The 14,454-nt window shown below is 31.7% G+C and overlaps 1 protein-coding gene across 10 annotated transcripts in view; it reads right to left on the bottom strand.

Moving 5' to 3' along the window:
- Positions 1-14,454, bottom strand: part of LOC118189241 (kinesin-like protein KIF11) — a 191,298-nt gene that overhangs the window by 107,822 nt on the left and 69,022 nt on the right. For all 10 annotated transcript variants that reach the window (XR_015038916.1, XM_035359821.2, XM_085809126.1 and 7 more), the window contains 3 exons: positions 1,814-1,902; positions 1,496-1,583; positions 574-708 (listed from right to left, as the gene is read on the bottom strand). Coding sequence is in view for 9 of the 10 variants with exons in the window: in XM_035359821.2 (XP_035215712.1) it covers positions 574-708; positions 1,496-1,583; positions 1,814-1,902 (312 nt within the window). In the remaining variant the exon portion in view is untranslated. The remainder of the gene's footprint in view (positions 1-573; positions 709-1,495; positions 1,584-1,813; positions 1,903-14,454) is intronic.

Below are 14,454 nucleotides of genomic sequence, written 5' to 3'. Positions count from 1 at the left end.
TTGCAATACAACAACAATAATATATATTTAACAGACATTCTCCATTCGTATAAAAAGCAAATTTAAAGTTAATTACAATTTAAATTTTAAATTATGAAATTTTAATTGCATACAAATAAATGATTAATTATTGCTGCGAAATAATTTACAACATCATTTAAATTCTGAGAGCATATGTAAATTAAGTGCAAGTATCTAAAACCATGAATAAATATATAATGCAAAAAATTAAGCCTAAAATTTTTTAAAAATTTCCAAAACTAAATTAATTTGCATTAGTGAATAATTGTTGAGCAGGCAGAAGACAGATCTGAGAGAGAATAAATCAAATTATTTAAATTTAACTTTACTATTTATTCTTATGAAACTTAATAATAATATATATGTGTGTGTGTGTGTGTGTGTGTAATTAGAAAGCAATATTACACATGTTTATATAACTAGGATGCAATATTTTTCTGACATATGAGTAAATCTGCATATCTCAACAAGTACATAAATTATTAGTTTATAGGAATGCAATATAGAACTTATTATTTTAAATTTAAAAATTAGATTAATGGCTACCTATACCTGATCTATGACTTTTTTCTCATTGTTTATCCTCTTCAACTCCGAATTCAAATTTGAGCAATTTTCTTTATTTCCCTGAATGATATTTTTTGCATGTAACAAATCCAGATGAAGTCTGTTCAGTTTTTCCTTTTTCTAAAAAAACATACCAAGTGAACATGTGTCTAGATTTTTTACAGGGTGCACCATTAATGTTAATCATGCAAAATATCTCAAATAATTCTTTAAAAGAAGGTTACATATAAAAAGGAATTGACATGCTATTCATAATGTATATATAGTGTAAGTTTGTATAAATTCTTCCTATACCAAAAAGAAAAGCTATATTAAGGTATACTTGGCATGATCTAAAATTTAAATCAAAATATCTGTGTAACACTATCATTATATATAATTCTACCCAAACATAAAAAAGTTAAGCTTTCAACTTTATAAATTTGAAAAAATATTAATATTTAACATTAACCGTTTGACTGCTAAGCAATTCTTGCAAGAACGCACGAAAACTGTGGCACATATTTTGACTTGATGTCAAATAAAACACTCTCATTTAAACAAATATCAATCAAATTTAATATTTCTTTTTGTATTATAAAACAACAAAGACACACTGAAACTCGGGTTTTTAAGACAAATGAATGCAGTGCTTTTGCGCCACGTAGCAGTCAAACGGTTAAGAAACAATTATTAAGATAAAATGCCACGTGATATAGAAGGTAAATTATAATTGCAGAATCAAAAGACAGTTCTTTGTTGAATATAATAATAGCTGCAAGATAAAACATCACATAACAAAAAGCAAAAAATAATAATAATAACATTTAAAAGTACCCATCTTATTCTATATTCTTGGTTAATTATTCACCCAAATAACACATAACAAATTATAAAATCAAGTACTATCTTTAAATTATAAACTTACACAATGGATATATTCTGATAAAGTTCTCCTCACATTCATCAGATCCTTTCCCTTCTCATTTTCTAGAGCTAAATTGTTTTCAAGACACCTGCAATTATTTTTTTAAGTTATACTTTACCAAGGAAAACACTTTCAAGTAAATCACATATACTGTTAAAACATTAATGTGAAAATCTGGAAAGAGTTAATGTATATGCAAATTAATTGAACAATTTAGTTTTGTTCTAACAGAAATATAATACTTCAAAATTATATTAGCACTATATTGACTACTCACATAATAACAATCATACACAATACATCAAGCAAAATATTCACCTGTAATTTTGCTGCTCTATTAATACTCCTTGCTTTTCTTTTAGAGATATTACATTTTTCTCCAGAGCTTGTATTTCTTCAGCATATTCCTACCAAGTAAAAAAATAATCACTTAGCCAAAAAAAAAAAAAAAAAAAAAAATTGTGAGAGATTTAGAAAGTTTTAAACAGAAAAAAATTCATGTTAATTTTCACTTACAAAAATATCCCATTTTAAATGCATCTATTGAGTAAGAAGAGAACGTAAAAAATCGGAAATAAGCGAAAAAGTGGCTCTGTTTAGCAGAATTATTATCATGGCTGAAAGCAGATCAATTTTGGATGAAAATTCTAGTTTTTGATTATATGAAGATAATGTCCTCTTGAATGAAAATGATACTCTTGAAATGAAGAAAATGTTCTATGTAATTTTTTCATTGAAATGAAGGACAGGTAGTAATTTAAGTTCAATAGATAATCGTTGCACATTTTACAGCATTAAGTTATATGTTAGTTTGGGGAAGATGTTGAGAGTTCTTGAGCACTGAGAAATTTGGTTCCCTACCAATGCAGTATACTTAACGAGTGTTAAACTTTAATAGGTACTTTCTTTGAACTTACGAAAACTGATGCACAGGATATGTCACATGTGAAAAAAAACATGAAACAGGAAGAAGATGGAAAACGGTTAGTAGGTGATTAACATTTGACTCGTATGTTGGCAGGTGGCTGCAACAATTCATGCAAATACGTTCTAGGACACTCTGCTAGATTCCTCTTCCCATTCTAGTCTTTGACAACTACTTTCCATGTCAGGATTCCATGCATTCAAATCGCCACACCACACTGGATAGAACGACGGCTACTTGCCATGCCGATAACCAAGTACGTTTCACACACCTCGATAGGCACATTGGGATGACACACAGTCTTCACACACACATTTCTATGCTTCTGCGAGGTTATATGTTCTTGCTTTTTCACTGCATAGCCACAAAGGGAAATGCAAATTTCCCAGCATTCTCCCTCACAAAGTTGAAAAGAGAATAAAAAAAGAAAAAGCATTCATTAGTTCAAAACCTAATAGATTGATACATTTTTTATGGTTGTTCCTGCAAAGATTCTTTGTTAAAATATCTGCAAGCATTTCTGCTGTAGACACACACTAAATATCAATTTCGTTCTTGTCATGTAAATTTATGTGTAATGAAAACAAGTATCAGTATGTTCTGTTCGAGAATGATGACCTGGATATTTCACTGATTTTTTTCACTTCGATTAGCTTGTAATGATACAGCTGGTTTTGCTATCTTCTCCGAAAAACCTAGCTCTCTGAAAAACACAAGTGCATCGCTTCTTTTGAAGCTTTAGTTACACTATGCTTTCTCTTCAGCAGTTGATAATGCTAAATTCTTTGCTTGTGTGATTCCTCAGAAATCGAGCTTCCTGCCAATATGAAACCATAACCATGGAATGATTTCTTGTCAAGAGTATTTTCAGCCCAGGCTGAGTCTACATTTTAAGACTCGTTTGTTTTGTGATAAGTTATCTTAACATTTAATGTAGATTTAAGGTATTGTAATTTGTATTTTTGCTTGAATCCAGTGAAAGTATTTCGAGTTACTGTTAAATAGACAAAGTCAACTAACAGAATTTGCAGTGCGAGGTCCTGTAGATACAGCTAAGTAAACAAAGGATCCGATTAAGGATTGACACTTATTTTTGTCTACAATTTTTAATGACATTTGATGATTCACAAAGTTTAATGCTAGGATATAATGATGCTGACAGAGGCTTACATTCTTGCATACCATATTTAGCCAAAAGTCCTTTTATGTACTAATCTGGTTAACTGATACTTTTTCATTTTGTTTGATGTTAATACCTAAACACTGCTTTGGTAAGTCCCTCATTTCAAAAGTTTTGCTAAGAGTTTTTTTAATATGTATCATGGAAGATTAACTTTCAGTTAGAATTATCAGATCATCTACATAAATAGCAGTTACGATGCAGTTATCTGTTCCTTTTTTAACATAAATACAGTTCTCTGACATTAACTTTTCAAATCTGATATTCCCCAAAGTTTAGTCTAATTTTAGGTTCTACATTCATCCCGCTTGATTAATCTGACTTTTTGAACTTGTAAACTTTGCCTTCAGGAGTTAAAAAACCTTCTAGTTACAACATGATCTCTTCATCAATTTTTCCATTCAAATAAATAAGCTGTTTGAACATCCATTTGATATATCTTCAGATCATATTTGGCAACTAAAGTGAGCAGTAGTCATATAAAGTTGTAGGGAACTACAGGTGAAAACGCTTCTATATAATCTATTCCACAGTTTTGTGAACATCCTAATGGCGACCAGTCTGGAACCTACTGACTGTGCTGTCGAACTTTCATTTAATTAGAAATACCCATTTGATTCAATGGCTTTTCTATAACTTGGCAAATCAGTTAATTTCCATGCATTGCTCCTTATTAAGGAACTGTATTCCTGCATAGCTCCTCTAGATTTATCTGCATATGGTCTGGGTAAAACTTCAACAGTGTTTGGATAGGCAAAGCCTTCCACCACATTAGCATGCAACCCCATTTAGTTTACCACATTAGCATGATTTTGCTTATTGATATTTTTTGGTCTGCCTTGTTTTCCTGTTTTCAGAAATAAAGGTCTTCCTGGTTCTCTTTCTGAACTTTGACGTTGAATTACATTTACTTCAACATCTGCGACTTCGGAATTTTCATTACAAATACATTTGATGAATTCCTGTGCATCAGCTGTTGAAGTTTCCGATCTTCCTTCTGTTTCTGGCACTTCTAAAAATCTAACATCACGACTTTGCATTTCTTAACATGTTCCATATTCCCATACATGATATGCATTTGCCTCAGAATATCCATTAAGAATGCATTCTTTACCTATCAGGAGAAATATGTTTTTCCTGTTTGAATTGGTTAATGCAAAAGCTTTGCTTCGTGTGATCCTGAAATGTGATACTGTAAGCTTTCTTTTAGATTATACTTCATCAGGCATTCTGATCTGCGTTTAATAGGGCATTGGTTACAGATGTAAGCAGCCATTGATACCAGTTCTGTCCACAATCCTTAAGGTAATTTGGATTTGAACTAGGGTATGAGTGACACATTCTGCAATTACATTCTGTTGCAGCCTATACTCGACTGAAAACTGGCATTTCCTCCTTTTCTAAGAATTGATTAAATTTGTGGCTTTTGGATTCTTTGGCATTATCGTGGCAAAGAATTTTCATTTGCTTCCCCATTTGTTTTTCAGCCTACCTTTTGAAATTTTGGTTATGTCCTGTTTACAATATAAAGGTCATTTTGCTTTTTGTCTTTAATCAACACATGGCTATTTCTAAAGTAGACAGTATATTTATGTTGCATTACTAAATTAACTGAAATTAAGTTCATTTTTACACTGGGAACACATAATACCGTGTTAAGTGTGCCACCCAGATGGGAAAATTGCTTGTGACTCTGACTGCCGTACCAGAGAGACAGGGTTTGAAACCTAGAGTAGGCATGAATGCAAATTGTCTGTCCCTCCTTAGAAGGTAATAGTGATGGCTTATTAGGTGCCTTCATAATAAAATAGCACAATGCTGAGAGAACAATTTTGTTTTTAAATGCTTTATTAGGATTTTTACTTTTATTTTTTCCTACATTCTAATACTTTGTGTCCTTTTCAATCGCAGTTACAGCAACTAAAGATTTTCACATTCTTTGAACTCACTTTTGCATTGCCATGACATTTAGTAATTGACATATCTTACAAATGGCAGCTTTCCTGGACTTTAAATTGGTGACTTTTAGAATCTCCCAGTAACTTAACTTTTAGCATATTTAAGTCACGCACTTTATCATGAGATTCTATCAGGAATCTAAAAGTTTTGAATTTTTCAGTTAAGCTACATAGTAGTGATATAGTTAGGAATTCTTCTTCTGTAAGTTACCTAATTTCGAAGAAAGAAGTTAGATAATCCTGGGTTTTTCATTAGCTTTCGCTTCATATGAAATTTGATATTTGTTAATGTGTACTATGTATGATAATTTCATGCTCATAGCAATAACTGCTATAGCTTTTTGATCTTTTGCTACCTATTTGTCAAGTTAGCTCCAGAAGTTTCAGGCTCGACTAACTTTCCACTTGTGACTTCCCAAAGATCTGATTGAATTAAAAGAATTTTGCCTTGGAAATGCCATAAGTTCCCATTATCCAAATTTTCAATTTGAATATTCAGGTTCGTCATTTTTATTAGTTTCATGCATTTTCGTTTAAGCCAAGGAAAATAGAAGCAATTTTGCTTACCTTGTTTTACACCAAAAACAAAGCCTTACTGCTTAGATGTACATCTCTAGTGGATTTCTTGGCAACTTTGGCCTATTAGATAACTGGGCCTATAGCCTGTTGAATTTTAATATGGGATGATGTTGAGTTTTGGCATAGGGTGAAACTTTTTCCTACCAACAGAGCATACTTGCTATAAGTTGAACATAAAATTTTAATAAGTGCTTTCCTTGAGCTTAACAAAACTGATGAACAAGATATATCAACCTATGAAATGTCAAGGGAAAACATAACATAAAGATAGAAGATGGCCAACACTTGTGTTTGAAATTAATCTATTTCTTGACTTGTTTAATAACTTCGGATGAATGGTAATATATTTAGCAGAGAAAACCTTTTTAATTAACAACGAACCATTTTATTTAGCATTCTAAACATTATAAAAAGAATAACATTCCATGCGTTATCAAGCTCAAAGCAATATATAAAACAACAATACTGTTGCCACAAAAATCTACACTATAACGAACATATTAAATTATTGTGCATTAACTGAGTTCGTGCACGTTCCTGAACATAATCCCACCTTGCAATTTTAGGAAATTGCAACATATTCTTAACTCAGCTCATCAGTTCCTAGTTCTGACTCTTCACAGAGAGACCATTTATTTGGCTGTTCTTTAAGCCTAATCCAGCCACTTCCACCATCTGCTCTGTAGCAACATTTTGGCATCGCACCCTCTAGAGGGAAGATCGCACCCTCTAGATGGATTGCTTGAGTTTGGTATATAATGCCAGTCGTCCGGATTTGTGTATCTCCTTATTTTAGCTACATGATTTGTCACCAAAACACTCCAGTGGGAGTCTTTTTTTTAATCCATGTTAGAACTTCAGACGAGTCACTTCAAAGGTACACTTGGCACTTTGTCAATTTAAGAACGTCAGTGACTTGACGATACAGCCGAGTAGCTATCAGTGCTCCAAGCAACTCTAATCTAGGAATAGTTACTTCTTTGGCAGGCGCTACTCTTGATTTACATAATACCAATTGTATCAAAAGTTTTGGAAGAATTTCTATTAAATTCGGCCCCTTTTCAAGGCAAGCATTCAAGGAATTCCCATTTTTATCCTTCAATGATGCATCCAATACAGGTCGCACTTTCATAGTCAGACTGGAATCCTTGATTACTGCTTGATGAGACAAATAGTGACCAGTATCACTATTATTCAGAGCTATTTCAATTATACCTTCCTCGTGCCAGCCTTTAATAAAACCATCATATTCTTTGAAAAATCCCATCTTCATTATTCCCATCATGTGCATATGCATGTACGCATGCCCATAATACGTTTACGCATGCGTGTTTAACGTATAACAGACGGTATAAGCTAAGCTAAAATTATCTAATTATCTATTTCAGTTAATGTTGCAGATTGCATTCTTCCTTAATCTTCTAACTGGATGCGGCTTATTGTGTTTTGCAGACTGTTAGAGCAATTTTATAAAGGTAAGCTTGAACTTTCGATTACGTCAAAAAGAATTTCCGATTCTTGAGCTGCCAAAGGATCTACAAAGCGAAAGCATGTTTTGATGTCCATTAAACAAAAAGTGGAATTCCTGCAAAAAATGGATAAAGGCATGAAGAAAGTGACAGAGAGGTGATTTGTTTCTCTAACCATTCCGAAATTTGTTTATCAATTTCACGCTGCTCTGGGGAAGGGGAAGGTCGCAGCGCGCAACAAACAGGAAGTTCATCTGTCAGCACTATCCTCATCTTCAAGGCAGATGTTTTTATTTTATTCGGCTTATAATTCCTTACTAAATGTAGTGTTTCATCTCGATGTACTCCGATATGATTTAAATCAATTTCCTCGTCATTATAAATACCACGAATAAAATCAAATAGTTTTCTGGCAATTTTCTAATTTCGACTATACGTAACATATGCTTTACGCATGCGGACATTGAAAGAAATGTTTAATAAAGTAAACAAATAAATATTAAGCTTTTTTTTTTTTTTTTTTTTTTGTAAATTTTGATACCCTTTAGATCATAATTGCTCTTTATTTCATAAATTACGGTTTCATATTTTTAATTTTATAATTTCTGCATGCCATCTGACCAGATTTAAACTGATGATTTATAATCCGGAATCGCTGAAGTCCCGACGAGTCCGGATTAAAGACTTTTGACTGTATAGCATGTGGACACCTGAGTGAAATGCAAGCTTTACAGAGATATAAAAAAAACAAAGTTGGCAAGAAGCTAATTTTATGTATATATGTAGATGATGTTCTGGTTGTATCGACATACCTACAGTAATCTGAAAAATTTGCCAGTGAATTAAACCTGAGATTCAGAATCACATCCAAACCAGTAATATACTTTGTTGGACTTAAAATTCAGCATTTTGGAGAAGGAAGCATCAAAATTAGTCACGAAGCTTATGCAAAAGTAGTTGTTCGGAAATTTCGAGTAGAAGATTGCAAGCCAGTGTCAATTACTACCATGAAGGAAAGTCCAACTGAAAAGACAAAGGATGGTAAGGAAAATGCAGAAATTTTCCCTTATAGAGAAGCTGTAATATCTATAATCTTATGTTAGGTACTAGACAAATTTAGCTTACTGTGTCAAAGTCTTTCACACTGCCTTGAAATTCTTTCGAATGAAACATGTACTCAGATATACAGCAAGTTTTCTTATTAAAGCACTTACATAAAAGAATAAATATACACCAGGAATACTGAGTATCATAGTGACAAAGATTTTAGAGGATGCCAAGAAACAGAAAAATCTAAAATTGAAGTAGTGATACTATATAGTGGTGGAACTATATTATGAATTAGCCAAAGACAGTCAATTGTTACAACTTCAACAACTGAAAAAGAGATTATTGCAGCTCATGAATGTGTTAAAGTTGTAGTCGCCAAACTTATGAAGCTCCTGAGATACTGTGCCGTTTTTAAATTGAACAATCAACATTTAAAAAAATCTTACACTTGTTTATTGCTTATAAACTTACATTTCAGGTTAACTGAAATCAATATTAATTAAACTGCATATGACAAAAAGAAACTGAAATCGAACTGCACATAAGAAAGAAATTCAAGTGCAGTAATAAATAACAAAGGTAATAACAGACTTTTTTATCAATCTTTTTCAAGAATGAAGCAACATCTGAAATTATTCAGCCAATACATTTATCCTTACCTTGAAGCTGCAAGTTAAGGATATCCAACTTTTCGGCAATGTATGCGAGAAAAGCAAAATCCTACAGCTGGAACTGGAGCAAGGAATGATTTGCCTCATTCTTTCAAAAATTTTAAGGCAGGAAACAACTCTTGAAAACATTGTAAAACTGCTTCCACTCAACTGACAAACTTCCGTATGAAGAACTAGATCACCATACTGGCAATCTAGTTCATAACTCAGTGCTCTTAGCAAACATCTCTGAGTTGCATGTGCTCTAACTTTGTTCACTATTTTTATGAGTTTTCATTAAATTACTCATACTTAAAAACATTAGACACAAGAAAGAAATTTCAGAAAGCTCTTGTCTTTACTACACAAAATTATGAATCCCTTCTCTGTGCCTACCATCGCAGGAGCTTCATGAGTTCCTAAGGCCACCAACACGTTTTCTTTCCTTAGAGCAGAATTCAACAGGGAATCTTTTCCAATCTCTGCGTGAATGGTTTTGAAGTGACGTTCGATGCTCCCTTTCTTTCCAACTGATAGACTTGAACAGCACAGTAAACACACACATTTCTTCTGTACCTGGTTAAGTAGTAATCGGTTTCCCATTCCAAATGAAAGTGATGAAGTTTTTGCTTGAACACGCCATCATTAGACCAGACCTAGCTTAGTACCAATGCATAAATCAAACTATCCACGTTAGCAAATGCCTAATATACACACAAAAACCATAATGTGCACAACCTCACACATATGCAATCAGCTATGAGGCTGACAATGGCAGCTGCGAGTTCTCAGCATTAGGTCAATGGAGGAATCAAGGTTAGCCAACTAGAGTGTTAACACGATCTACAGAAAATGTCCCAGCGAACTATTAGTAGCTCATGATCAGCATTTTGGGGATCACTGGTCTAGAGCAGTAACTTGGTTAAAGCGACTATTTAATAATGTTACCATCTCACATTAAGTTCCAGTAATTCAAGTAGATAACAGTGCTGCAGTGAGACTGTCATAAAATCTTGAATTTCATCAACATACATAAGACATTCAAGGTTCGTACACATTTCTGCACATGGGAATTAAGTACTTTTAAGGACCATTAATGAAAAAAATTAAGGACCTATCAGCAGATGGGAGCTGAATAAATTCAATTAAAATTCAGTCAACTTACGTCTGAACTCTGTTTTTGTAATAACCCTCTAAGAATAAGATAGAGCCATAAGTAGGATGCATTCTTATTAAACATAATTTAATAAACATAACTATAAAACAAATTTGAGAATAAAATATACTTAATAAAATTTATCAGGTAGCATTAAATATTTTACATAAAAAATAGTTGGACATATTTGAAAGAATATTAGGGACATTTTATTTATGTTTCACTAACAGCTAGCTTTATATTAATTCAGAAGTCAAACAACAAAAATCAGCATTATATTTTCAAAATTTTCACAGGTTAAATTTTGAAAATATAACGCTGATTTTTGTTGTTTGACTTCTGAATTAGTATTTATTCGGCTTGTTATTGCGTCTTAAGCTAGCTTTATGTTGATTTTTTCTTTTATGTCTCATTTTGCCACGTACTTAGTCTAGAGGTTTAGTAAATAGCAGGTAGATTTTATGTCGAATGGCATAGGTTAAAATGAGAAATAAAATCATAATCAGCATGATTCGTAACAGAAGATTGGCTGTTGCTAGTGCTGCTGCTTGCCTACAGAGAGATCTGTTGATCAGAACAAACCTGAAAGCTCTGATGTAATTTTGAAGTTGGCAAGTTTTAAAAGTTAGTTGAGCTCCATCTGTTTCTAATGCAGTTAGTGTTATAGCTTAATGCAGAGTCCCTGAGATTGTAACCTAGTTAATATATTTTAAGGTTCCAATAAGTCACTAATGCACCAGAGATAAGTTGTTTTGTATTATTTTAAGTCTCACTAGATTGCAAAGAATAAGTTTTACATTAATTTTTACATTTTTGTGCCATATCTTGTGACCACAGTAAGGATTAATGAAAAGTCAAAACTTGCTTTAATATGCAGAGATAACTTTTAAAGGTGAGCGGTTACTAACAAATAATAAAATTAGGTAGTTAAATACATTTAATCATTATAAATTTACATGACCACTATTAAATTTTATACATTTTTTAAAAACATTTGTAGAAAAAGCACTATTAAAGATCACAATCTAATAACATTTCACAGTTTAAAATGCATGTAATTTTAAATTGTCAGTTTCAAATCAATGTCATAACATTGGTTCTTAAACGGTATTACATAATTCCACTCTAAAACCTACAAAACATTTCTGTTTTCTAGCAACAACACATAAAATATTTATGCGTCTTTTTAATTTGAAGCCTTCCCAGACATTTGGCTTAATTTATATCACTTTTCTTCTCTTTAAACATCTTTCCTAAGAATTAAAAATCTGTTTCAATACATAAACCATTGTTCCCATTAGTTTCTGTGTGCTTCATCTCCTAATTTGCCAGTCGCTTAACAGTGTACATAATGAGGTTTTACTTTCTGGTAAAAGTTAAATAGTCCAAAACCTCTTATAGACATGAAGCATATTATCGCCATGTCTGAAAGTAACTACAAAGTCACATAAAGGTTTAAAAAGAACTTAGAACATACAGGCATGCTCCTATGTTGGCAAAAATCAACTACAGCTTGTTTTGATACAATTAAACAGGAACAGTCAAATTCAAACTAAAGATGTCAACTAAAAATCAAAGACCACACATTTTAATCTAAGCTAACTCCTCTACCGTCGTAACAAATTCAAATGTTAGCGACGATAACACAAAGATGAATAATTACATATTATCAGAGCTGGCAGAAATTAATGCAATATCCAAGTGGAGAGATAAAACACTGTCTTTCAGTCCCAAAACCTCAGTTTAGAAACTATCTGATTTGCATTATGGTGAGCAAACAGAAAGGGGAACTTTAGTAAAGGCTAAAATTATAAACTGGTTAATTTGCATAATAATAACTGTACACATCATCGAAGAATAATTTTCTTCCTCTTTATATATTGAGTTTCTTTCTTCAATTCGCTTTTTCTTCACTTTAGACTTTTTGGAATTAAAGATTTCTGTTATTCTAAAAAACCAAATGCATTTAGAATGTAAAGAAAAAGCTGATAAATATGAAATGATGTATAATAAGGGATGGTTTCCGGGCCGATAAGGCAGAATTTTTAGAATTTAGGACATGCAGTGGGAGCAGAATTTAGGATCCACGGAGAATGCATCAGGTGGAGAAATGCCTCGCGTCAGCTATCTATATGATCCATTGAGACATATAAGGTGAATCTTTTAAATTGTCAGTTTTCAATGTCTTTATTAATAGAAAAATTCTTTTTTATAAATGCCTGTCCATATAAAAAGATTAGAAACATTTTTGATATTTTCCATACTTGTGTCTAGTGAAAAGTTGAGAAAACAAAGGGAAGATAAACATGTTAAGAAAAAGACTTCTAGTATCAGAAGTACAACATTCAAACATTATGTTTTCATTGTCCTTCCAAAAATTCCCCAAAATGTAAGAAATTCATCACAAACTTTCTGTACAATACATCCATTATGTGTTAATACAATGAAGTCATTTTCATTTTGTCAATTTTTTCTGCAGCCTTCTAAAATTGTGGGTCTGTAAATCTTGCCTTCAAATCTTCTAAACTTGTTAACTAAGTTGCAATGTGTAAAAACTTAAAGAAAAATTAGCCCTACCAATTTTGCAAGAGAAAAAGAGCTAGAAATATTTTGAAAAAAAGAAAAAATCAGTGGAAAATTAATTTTACAGAGAAAACTGACACATATTCTGACAATTCTGAATATTCTGAGACAATTACATGGGAAAAATTCTTAACATGAAAAAATTAAAAGGAAAAAATTTTTAATTAATTATATAGTATTTTGCTTTTTCTATGAATTGTTTTGTAAACTGTGCTTTATAGCATTTATTACCTTGTTTTTTTTTTTTTTTTTTTTTTTTTTTAAGAGATTCAAAATACTATATAGAATAAGTCGCCAAAATGAAAAGTAATGCCACTTTATAATATGACAGCAAAATAAAATAATGTTTTATTTTAATGTTATTCCTTAAATGTAATTTAAATATATTACCATTATTTTAGTTAAATTTATCAATGTTATAATGTTTCCAAAAAAAATCGTTGAAAAATTACCAGATTTCCAAATTAAAAATTTTCTATAGAAATTAATCTTAAAATCGCCAAAATGTTGATAAATCGTCAAATTTAGAGCCGCTTAATAAAGGAATTCACATTTCCAAAAACAAAGTTTTTTAAATGCTCTTTAGGGAAAAAAAAAATGAAATAATTTTGAAATGCTTATGTTTGACTCCTTGCTCAGAAACTCCAGTATCCCAATTAGAAATAGGAACAAATTATAACACATGAACCGATCAAAAGATATTCATATTTGTCAGTGAATTGTCAAAAATATTCCTCCATAATGATAATTCACACTCAAAACAGCAGTCATAAAAACAAGACAGAAATTTCAGGATGATTAAAATTAAGGACCTTCTGCTAATTTTGGCTGAAATTAAGGACTTCTAAGAACCAAAAATAGATTCCAAAAAACCTAAGGACTTTTAAGGACCATACAAACCCTGACATTGATATGAAGCACTTTTTCATACGGGAGAAAATTCCAGAACAGCAAAGCACTGTGTAGCATATACCTACTGAGGAGCAAGTTACTGACATAATTACTAAACTTATTTTTGAACTGAGACTGTTAATTGTTTGTAATAAAATGGAACTTTTGAGACTTTCTCTTCTGGTTTATTATTATTATTTTTTTTCCCATTGACAAAGGGAATTGTTAAAGGTTAAAGTAAAAAAAAAAAAAAAAAAAAAAGGAAGCGAATAATGATAATAATATATAATTTTGTTAATAAGTTCTGGCAACAGTCAGCGTTTCTGTCACTAACAGATTGCATTTGACGATGCTGTTGTTCCCAAAATCTAGTTCTACTTAAGTTAGTAAATCCAATTAAAATTTCCTATTTCAATCAGACTGCCACAAAATCCAGAATTGCATCAACATATTAAATACATCAATCTATATCAAACACTTTTTCACATGTGAAATTTCTAGAAATTCAAATCATTGCA

The sequence above is a fragment of the Stegodyphus dumicola genome, chromosome X2 (assembly GCF_044657685.1).
Source record: "Stegodyphus dumicola isolate Sdum_Otavi_A_Nest chromosome X2, ASM4465768v1".
NCBI lineage: Eukaryota > Metazoa > Arthropoda > Arachnida > Araneae > Eresidae > Stegodyphus > Stegodyphus dumicola.
Note: the sequence above shows the minus strand (reverse complement) of the source record. Positions and strands in the feature narration are given on the sequence as shown.